Genomic DNA, 11,516 nt, shown 5'->3' with positions numbered 1-11,516 from the left:
TGTTTTTGGTAATGCTATTTTTATGTTATCATAATTTTGAGATTTTTTTTTTTTTATTAAAAAAATTGAGTTTTTTCTTTAATTTTCGAAGATTATATCTTCAAATAGATTGAATTCGATTTATTTTGACGTATAGATCATAAAAATCAGTCCAGTGAGAGCTGAGAATTTATATGACAGACACAAAAAAAAACGCTCATCACGGTAAAACAAATACCTTGATTAATAAATTGATGTGAAGATGAGATCTTCACATCAAAGCAAAAAAAAAGTAATCACTCGATTTACCCAATATTGATGTGAATTAATGTGAATTTAAGTACAATACTCAATATAAAAAAAACTATCATATAAGTCGTGCCACTTTACATAATTAATTTTAGGCATAGTAATCAAATCAATCTTTGATTGTTAAAAAACATAACAATGAATTTTCACAATAAATCACAGTTCTTTGTAATTAGTATTTAAAAGTTTTATCATAACAAAAATAATAAACTTAAAGAAACAATTGAATTTTTAATAATGAAATAGTACATTTAAAAATTTTAAAAATGCTGTTATTTAAAACATAACTTGTTCAATAGTTCATATTTCTTAACAAAAATTGTAATGTTTTGTGGAAGTAAAACTTATAGCTTAACAAATTATCGACAACTTTTTTGTTAACTAGCTAATAAATTCTATACAATTAATTCTATCACATTTATAAAATTGATTTTTCAGCATTTTAGAAAATTGATTTCTTTCTTCTACAATGCCTTTTAATAACTAACATATAAAATAACACTATTAAAACACTGCATGAAAGTATATATGAAAGCATACAAGTGTTTATATCTACTTTCCATTCATCTTGTTCATGTACATTGAAATCATTATGTACCACATGTACTGGTCGACTATCCCAAAGATTACTTGGTGGTTCATTGGGAAAATTGTTGATTGATGTACGCAGCATATTAATGTCCGAATATATATTCTTAAGATAAAATAACACTTCCTTTTCATTCCATTCTAAGCTATTGTCAAAATGACATTTTTTACAATGTTCTCGAGTAGGGAACTGTACTTTAGGAAACAAGGGGTCTTCAGTCACGTCACCAGAAAGTCTTTTATTTACTTGATTGTGAGCTTTCCAAAGCCACAACACTGCATCATCAAATGTTGAGACATTGCCATGCATTGTAGTAGTCATTTGCATAAAATGTTCAGAGCATTCAGTACATCCAAAGAAATGTTTAACATAACCAGAAATACCATCTAGTATATCAACTCCAGAGAATTCATTTAAGTTCATATTTGCTGCTTGTACAGTTAGTGTATGAAACAGAGTCCATAATCCACATGGATATTTTCTATATATATGTTGACTTCCCCTGCACCCAATCCATTCACGTTGTGTCGTATATGGATTTAATTTTGACTCATAACTTAATATATTTTCACTAAGATCATCTCCTTTTATTTCTTTTTTATAAATAATTTTTTCCCATAACATTTTAATAAATTTTTTACCTTTTGACTTTGAGTTAGAAGGAAAAAATTTACTAAGTATTTCAAGATAATTTTTTAATGCTGACAATGTTTCACCAGATATAATACTTCGAGAAACTATTTCATGAGTTAAAGAATAACTTAATGTAGCTTCTAAATCTGATAAATACACAACATCAATATTATGATCTAATATTTTTTCTCTAGTAGGTAATAGACCATTACTTTTAGTAGAGACATCCAAATATTTTGGAAGAAATTTAAGTACATTATTTAATTTTTGATTTATGTGTTGGACCATTTCATTTTTCTTTGAACTACTAGTTAAAAAAATTAAATTATCGTTAACAAGTTGATACAGACTAGGATATTTTTTTGGTTTCATTTGATCAATTAAAATATCATTAGTACTTAATACTGATATAATTTTAATTTCTTTCATTGCACAATAATCAATGATTAATTCATTAGCAAGTTCATTTTCTGGAACATCTACAACTACAAATGTAAACAGAAACTGTTTATCTGACAAAAGTGTTCCTTTTTCAAATGGTTGAAGGTCACACAAATAAGTTATATTTCCTGATTTTTGACTTTCAGCAAGACTTTTGGTTAGTGCTTTTTTCATTTCATTTGTCTTAATAGATCTTAAAAAATCAATTCCAATATCCCCATACTTAGGATGTGGAGGAAAATATCGCACAGTAGGATAAGCCATTACTTCATAGTCACGACATATTTGACTATTCTTGGAATCTGAACAATCAATTGCACCAATTTGTACATAACTACTCCAATCTAAATCAAATAAATAATATTAATTAATTTTTTATAGCCTTAATATAAACATTTAAAAAATTAATATCAAATATAAGATATCACCTATTTATTCAGAAATTTAGAATTAATATTCATACACATAAATTAACGAATGGACACAAAAATTTATCCATTCTTTATTATTATAGTTATATTCAACTAATTATTTCTCCTTAACAACAATTAGTGTTTAATATATAAAAAAATTACCAGAAACTTCAAGTCCAAATTCTTTCCAGGTACTCGCAAATCGTATGCAATGTCCACAATATGCATTGTAAAATTCTATCACATATGATATGTTACCATTTATCAATGTATTATTAAAATTATTGCTGTCCAATATAACTAAATCATCAGTTTCATCATAAAGTCCTATTACTGCACCTTGTACTATTTGAAATGATAGGATTGATACAATAAAAACAATCCAGTTTTGAAGAAACATTTTTGTAAACAAAATCATATAGGCAAATGCCAAAACTGAAAATTTACATTAAATCATTATTTACTAAACAAAAGATTTAAGAAACACTCACAGAAATTAAAATATATTAAACCAACACAAATTAAGTGATTATACTTCAACCAATGTACAACTAACAAGATTTAAAATAAATTATTCTTAATCTAAAATTTTGAAACTTAAAAGTCCATCATACTTATAAAAGTTTAGTAAATAATTAAATGAATACAATTTATTAAGTAGTAAAAGTATTTATTATTGTTTTCTTTAAAAGTAAATTCACTGATCAACAACGGCCAAATGTATCTAGCAATAGCAATATTTCTGCGAATCAAATACAGCTCTACAGAGACCTCTATAATATTAATATACCACTTAATTTTACACAGTATGACGGTATAATAGTCCGATATATTTAGTAAAGTTTAACAAATTATACTATATTCTTATATATTTTTAAAACACTAATAGGATTTCCATGTGTGATAAGAAAAATGAAACATTGATAAGAACAGATCATGACTGTACTTCATGTAATACTTTCATATCCTGTTACTTCAGTTTACCTGAGTATCTAAAGTACACTAGTAAGAATAAATTTCTGACTAAGTCCAAATTCTAATTGTGTGTGAGATTAGATAATTATTGACTAGCTAAGTTAAGCTTTAATTATTCGCATAAACCTAGTTAATAGAAGTATTGTATTTCGTAAATAACAACTGTACTCTAAAAAATAACTAGAATTCTCAGAATTGGTTATAAGATTTATACATAAATAAGTTTATACAGTATGTCACCTATAATTTTTTATTCAGTACCTATTTTACAGTATTCTTTTTAAATCATTTTTACACTTTAGGGCTACAATAATAGTATAAATTATAATATTTTTTTTATTTATTTAAAGAAATAAAAAAATATTTAACTTAAGAAATTAGATTAAACAATTTTCAAGATTTTTAGAACATTTTAAAGTTTGTGAACATTTGAATTTTTAAGTTTATTTCACGATCTCATTAGTATTACTTTATTACAACTCAAAATAAATATTGGATATTGAAAAATTCTTAAATAAAAACATACCAAATTCATCCAATTAATCTAAAGTGTTTTATCAAAGTGAGTTACATAAGTTGCAATCAATATATGAAAATCACACTCAGATTTCAATAAAACGCGACATAATAATAGACAAGTACATCGAAAATACGTTGAACTGTTAACGAATCATAACATTTTCAAATAAAATATTATTGATAAATCAATTAATGAGAAATTAGGCGGACAATACAAATTATTGAAAATTCAAATGTATTATTATGATAATTCAGACAAAATTTATTTTCGAATTGAAATTAAATTTTTAGTAGTAAATAATTGAAACTATTTTTTTTTTTACTTGTGATAAAGTAAAACCAAAGAGGTTTTATTACTAAAATGATAATATTACTAGAAGTGTTTTTCATATTTAACAAGTACTCGTTCATTCAAATTATGATAATTTTCATAGAAAAAATTGTACCATTAACTAATATTTAGTATGAACAGATTTCGTTCTCTTCTATCCTTTTCTTAATAATAATACAGACGTTTAATATTGAGAAAAGAAACTTTAAAATGTTCTAAAAATTTAACTACAAACCATTACTAAGAAATTTTCCTACCTAGTTTTTACTTAAAATCTGCTCTACGATATGGGGCTATGTTAAAACTTCTTTAAACTGATTTCTTAAATTTTTATTATTTTAAATAAATTTAAAATATTGTAATTTATACTATTATTTTAATTCTGAGGTATAAAAATAAAAAAAAAATCTGTTTGTATACAAGGTATGCCACCATGATCTGACATTTTTGAAAACTTTAGATCCAGCAAATATTTTGCGTCACTTTTTTACAATATTTGTCTTTAATAAGAAAAAAATTAAAACTTTTTTTTATTTAAAATTAGCCACTTGTTAGTTTTTTTCTTAGATAAATTTTTGATGGGTCAAAAATAATTTTAAAACAGTATATATAAAATTACAAACTTTTTAATACATGCAGAACCAGTGGAATGCACAAAAGCTTATACTAGTTGGTTGTGTTGAGTTTACCACCCCCGCTACATACCCACTCTATACTGAATGCTCAGTAAATTTTTACTTACTTACGAAACTGTAAAATTATTTAAAAATAATAATAATAATATAAAATTTAAAACAATTTTTCTTATTAGAAACAATTTATAATGAAAAAAGAAAAGTAAAGCAAAATATTCGCTTCGATCGAAAGTAATTAATGATGTTAGAATGAGACATCATTATATATTTAAACTTGAGTATACCTATAGGTTTTACTAATACTCTTCACTTATATACATAGGTTATCATTATTTTTAAATTTTTTTTTATATTTTATATTCAAAATGTCGTTAATTTTTCTTAGCTTGTAACTAGTTATTTATTTTTAAATCTTTTTCTAAAGTTCTACGTTTATTGAATGGACCAAAAATTAATCATACATAGACAAAAATAAAATATGCATAATACTTATCACATACGTACTTGGAAATAGAAGTAATAGCAATTATTGATTACTTAAATTATTTTATTATATTTTTTAAACTAGTGGCATTTTTATAGTCGAAAATATGTCCAAAAAATATTTTTAAAATTATTAATTTACTTAAATGATAATATATTTGTGTAATCTAAAAGTATAACGTGTTTTGTATTTGTTATTTAAAATATTATATTTGTTTGGTGTATGTATATTAACAAAAATATGTATATCGTTAAACAAAAAGAATTAGTTTTTAAGAAAAAATTAAAAATCATTTATTTGTTCATGACTATTGTTTTATTAATTATAGTACGTACATGTTAATAGTTATAAGGATTTTAGGGAAACATTTTTTTTTTTTATTAAATTGTTTTCTAAGATAAAAATGTAGTAATTTATTATGGGTCTTAACTTTTAACCTTTATAAATTTAAATGCATTCTATAATATTCCATATATTCTAAAATTAACTACTCAATCCAATTTAAATTATTTTATGGGTTGCATTTAAATTTATTAAGGTTAGACCCATTATAAAATATTACATTTTTACCTTAATATAGAACACAAGTAATATAAAAAAAAAATTTAGCCTAAAATCCTTATAGTTGTTAATTTTTTTTATACATATAATCTATTATATATACATGCATAATATGCATGCAACTATATACTATATCAAACAATGATCATGTACAAATAAATTACTTTTTGTTTTTTTTATTACTATTTTTGGTAATCAGACATAATTCTAAATGCGGTTGTACATTGTTTGTACAGTTGGGAAAGTTTTTTGCGTAATTGAAAGAAAAATTTTGGGCATCTGAAAATTACTAAAATGATAAATAGAAGCAAGTTACATGAATACATCTTAAAAATATTAATATTTTAATTGAGTTTTAGAAGTTCGATGCTAAGCTGATTGTTTGGGTTTTTCCATGTTTTTTTTTTTTGTACTTGTTCATAAAAATTCTTATCTCTCGACCGATTTTGTTGATCTATGCGTCAAATGAACTCAATTTTAAAAATTTAGAAAGACATCTAAAAATTACGCCACCATAAAATATGGCTTTTTCATTTTTTTTTTTTTTTTGAATACTGATAATGATACAATTGTAATATAATAGAAAGTATTCTTCTGATCTATGGTGGTCATCGGTGTAGGGTTTTAAGGGTACTTAGCTTCACTAGAATTGAATCATTACTCCAAATGTTATATTAACTGTAATTTATTTTGATTGTCAATATTTTAAATATGGTTATCTATTCGATTTTAATTCGAAAAAAATGTAAAATATTCAGCCAAAAGATGATAATATAAATCGTACTGAAAAATTGTGCAATACTATTGTTTTCTTATTGGGTTAATAATAGATTTCTTGTTCGATACAGGTTCTTAAATTACCTTTTGTTAAGACTATACTTTACAATGAATGAGTAGATAACATAATAATTAAGATATATATTTTAGACATGTGGTTTTTGTTGTTCAATTAAGACGTTTAGTTCAAAGTTCACCGGTTTTTCAGTAAATATTAAAAATATTGAAAATAGACATAGATGTATTTAAAAAATTAATTAAGGTATTTTATTATGCATTAATAAATTGATTAATGTTATTAATGAAATATTGATGTATGACTAATAGGGGTGTGGGGGCCAAACTCTTGCTGGTCACTTTGTAAGAATTATTCTAGTCACTCCGAAAATTCAACCAAATGTCCGTATATGCGCTCCTAGTATTTGCTTTTTATAAAAGAACGAAATACAGGAAGGATTTTACCGTCAATGTAAAAAAAAATTGCTTTATGTTCATGTAAGATTGTGATTGATTTTGTAACAGAAGAGTATAGACTAAGCAATTACAGAAATGTTCAATATTTATATATTGTGTGATAAATAAAAAAATTTATCAAGTGTTTAATATTTGAGTGAAATTTTAAAACGTAGCAATTGTAAAATTAGAAATATACAAAATCTTGTTAAATTTAATAGATATACATCGAAATGTTTATATGGTAGTGGTGTTAATCACTGTCATATATCATATATAATTGTCCTAACTATGCAGCGATCCCAGTGTTGGACTTTTTTCCTTGGTATTATCATAATAACGTGTTCAAATTCTGAATAGAAGAAAAAAATTGTGTAATTATTTATTGGTCAATAAATCAGTTGTATAGCTAGAATTTTTTTTCGATTGTGCGTGGGAGAAATATATTATTAAAAAAAAATTTTTTTTTGCTCAATATACATTATAAAATACAATAATTCGGTCATGACATGAATTTCTAAGAGGGGGCGGTTGCAGTTTCATTAGTCCTATTGAGGTAAATAATTATCAGCATTTTTTTTTTTCTAAATTATTAATTTTATAAAACACCCCAAAATATGGTCGTTAAAGCCCAATTTTATCCTCAAGTGACCGTGGTTTCATACTGTTTAAAATACAAAAAAAATTAGTTATAATTTAATGTATCCCCAAATTACATTTTGATAAATAATTTCTACTGTGGTTGTAACCGTTTTATGATAATTCAATATATACTAATAAGAAAATACAAATTTTTAAACAATGACATGTAGTAAATTAATATTTTGTTCATTTATATATTATCTATAAATAGGGGAAGATGGGGTAAGATGACGAATTCAGTATTTTTCAAAATCAATCGCATGTAGTGCAACACATGCCGAATATCATAAATGGTATACTTTGTTACTCACCAGTACCACATATACGATAAATATAATCTTATCTGAACTAGTACTAACACATGTGCGCGCACGTTAATATTAATTGTGGTTAAATATTCATATTTTGTGTGTTTTGGCGTAATTTTTGAACATCAAAACTTTCGGTAGTAATATGCTTAGGAAAAATGTTCAAATTTCTCTTTGAAATATTCTAAAAGTATTACTTAATACCTAATAAGGACCCGTCCATGTTGTACTTCGGCAAATAGAAGATGGACACTATACTGATTTGTCTATATTTGAATATTGGAAAATAAATTCAATATTTTATTGTGACACGGGTGCCGGCGTTTCTGAATTTTCGCAATACCGCAACAACTTTGTCAGCCATCACTCTACTTTTGCGAATAACATTAGTTCGACTGATTATGACGGTGTACGATATTTCGATGGTACAAAGTCCAATAATGACAGTAATACTGTGTAGTCTTTCATAAGACGAATTAACGACGTCGGGGTGTACGCCGCCAATTTCGGTACACGATAATCCGATACCGCACCAGCTTACCGTCGCCATTAACGTTATTCACTTTCTAAGGTCAAGTGCCAAAAAAAAATTAATACGAATACATTTTTTTTCATAAGATGTATTTTGTTTAAAAATATATAAAATAGGGGTGCCAAATACAAGATTGTCCTAAGACGCCAACGACAGTTAGCACAGCACTGCATGCCGGACACCGTGTCGTCGACGTTAGCGATTTTATGCGAAGAGAACAATTTATTGCGTTCGTCTTTTCGGTTTTTAAATAATCTGTTGTTGTTCATTAATAATAAACGATTCGTATGGTCTCTACTATCTAAACCAGTACCGCCGACTACATTTAGGAGATGTAGTCGTTAAACAATTGTTTATCGTTATTTTAATTAAACAGTCGAATTCTAAATTTTACAATTTTTAAACAGTTTATTGCAATATGAAAATGCAGAAACTAATTGTGATAGTGCCGTTCTTGACAAATGCTGAATTTTGAAATATTTGTTTAAAATTGAAAGTGTTTTTATAATTTTTGAAGGTGATAACCAAAAACGGAAAGAGTTATTTAAATTATAAGGTATCTTATCTGTTAAAAAATGTGTGTCCTTTCCTATCATAAATTTCTAAATACGCCCTTGGTTACTATAACCGAAATAGATGTTTTGATTGTATTGGTATAATTGTTGGATCTGATTAAATTATATATATTTTTCCTTAAAACATCAATTAATTAATATTTTGCGTACATTTAAAGTTGGACTCGTAAAACTATATCGAAAATTATTATAAACATCTGTGCTAAAAACAGCTGTAAACAATAATTTATAAACTGCCGTCTGACATTTCAGATTTAGTTCCTTCCCATATTTATTTAAAGTAAATTATTCTATCTGTTAGCTTTTTAACGACATGCTTCAATCCCATTTTTTCTTCAACTTATATTCTTATCATACATAAATAAATTGGGACTATGTTCAAAATTGATATGTTGCTCGCTAAAATTTATGCTGATTTAACTGTGAAAACAAAATTTCAATTTGATTAAAATAAAAAAAACTCCAACTCACTATTTCTATCATGTTCAAAATAAATACACCAGATATAAAATAAAACATTATAATTTAAAGTAATGACTGGAGGTGAAGAGAGGGGTCGCTATTTTTATTTTAATTTAATTTAATTTAATTTTTATTTTTATTTTAACTCCATTGTTTGTTGAGTCCATGCCTTTAGTGTAAAGCTCATACAAAATTTATTGTATGTAATTCTGTTTTCTATTAATAATTAAATTTTTAGATCAGATTTACAGGGATCATGATCATGATAATTTCAAATAAATATTTTAATAAATAATGAAAATAAATTTATTTTTTTACCAGAACCCTTCAATTTTGGGACACTAATTTAAATATAATTTAACAATGATATAATTACCAATACATTGTTTAAAAAATCACAATAGTTGTTCATGTAAAAAAATACATTACTTATGGTAGTATAATAATAATAATTATACACGGGTAGTTCTAATTGAATGTTAAAAGTATAAATATTCAGAATAGTTTATTGATAGTATTTAAGTTATTAAAATACTGAATTACACTACATATTATTAAAAGAATAATTAGTCCTTAATGTATTATGTAGATATATTTTCAACTATTTCAATTCATGGACACAGTTAACATTTAATACTATTCAATAAATTTAAAAATGATTCTTATATGTTATTGAATTATTTACTTCAATAATCTTTGTGATCATTTACAAATAGTTCATTGAAAAGTATATCTTATATATTTTAAAGCTCAAATTTTCTTAGTTATTTCATTAATTTAAACATATTTAATCTATTATGTTAAAAAACATCATTAAATATATATTCAGATAAAACAGTATAATATTTTTTCTATAAATATAGTTTAGAAAATTAATTATAAATTTATACGATACACTATTTAATTAAATTGATATTAAGAATAATTATACAAGATCAAACAAATTTTCAAAGTTTCTATAAAGAAACTAAAGTAGGCACTTGCATTATTAATTAAATTCTTCAATGTTGATTAAACAAAATTTATTTGATTATATAAATACAATATTTCTTTAAAATTAAGGTAACTTTGTAAATGTAATAGACAAGTTATATAAGTGCACCAAAAGTTAAGACACAGTGGTAATATGAAGTATATTTTTATTTTTAATAAAATAATTATTTTTAGAATTTTATTACTAATTCTTTAAATAATTAATATATGTTATGATGTAATATAATTTTTATACTTGTAAATATTTAATCATAATAGTCATTTAATTAAATAAAAATCAATATTGTTTTTAATGTATATAATTAAGTTTTTACCTAGTTTTTGTAATTTTAAAAATATTGTTAAGATATTGGTTAATATTTTATCAATATTGACTTAAGAAATTAACTAGGATTCAAAATTAGGAAAAAATAGTTTTACAATTATTGTAATTTAACAACTAAAATTCAACAGTCTTACTAATTAATTTTGCCCTTTAAAATATAATTATCTAATAATTGGAATGTTTAGAATTAACAACATTTTGGCAACAAAATGAGCAACAATTAAAGTTTGAGCAAAGTGTTAGACTCAATTTAGCAATTTATAAACATATCTGTGGTTAAAATTCAGAAAAAAGATTAAAAAAACCCTATTACACATAAAGAAAAAAAAAATAAATGACTTTTTACTTATTATAAAATAATTGTCTACTTAGTTTCTATTTAAAAATGATGGTACAATGAATTAAAATAAATCATAGATATTTGATTAACTACTATGATTAACAGTTAACTATAAATAACAGCAATAAAATATCTTCATTAAGAACATAAATAAACTTAAAATTTATAATTAATATATCTAATTAAATTACAACTATATGTTAAAAAACTATTATTTTTTAAAATATAAAAATTCAACAA

The 11,516-nt window shown here is 24.1% G+C and overlaps 1 protein-coding gene across 4 annotated transcripts; it reads right to left on the bottom strand.

The window, feature by feature from the left end:
- Positions 1–499: 499 nt before the first annotated feature.
- LOC126893553 (sulfhydryl oxidase 2-like) lies at positions 500–5,348 on the bottom strand. Of its 4 annotated transcripts, none has more exons than XM_050663869.1 (3): positions 5,329–5,348; positions 2,527–2,799; positions 500–2,295 (listed from the first exon to the last, which is right to left on the bottom strand). In XM_050663869.1, exons 2-3 carry the CDS (start codon positions 2,780–2,782, stop codon positions 731–733), a joined length of 1,821 nt encoding a protein of 606 aa, XP_050519826.1. In that variant the 5' UTR covers positions 2,783–2,799; positions 5,329–5,348; the 3' UTR covers positions 500–730. The 4 variants fall into 4 exon arrangements, with proteins under 4 accessions (XP_050519826.1, XP_050519823.1, XP_050519825.1 ...); XM_050663866.1 differs by lacking the exon at positions 5,329–5,348 and adding an exon at positions 3,866–4,104; XM_050663868.1 differs by lacking the exon at positions 5,329–5,348 and adding an exon at positions 2,881–3,479.
- Between the last annotated feature and the right edge of the window lie 6,168 nt (positions 5,349–11,516).

This window comes from Daktulosphaira vitifoliae, unplaced genomic scaffold, assembly GCF_025091365.1.
Source record: "Daktulosphaira vitifoliae isolate Bord-2020 unplaced genomic scaffold, ASM2509136v1 Scaffold_1, whole genome shotgun sequence".
Lineage (NCBI taxonomy): Eukaryota > Metazoa > Arthropoda > Insecta > Hemiptera > Phylloxeridae > Daktulosphaira > Daktulosphaira vitifoliae.
This window is presented reverse-complemented; position numbering and strand designations above follow the sequence as displayed.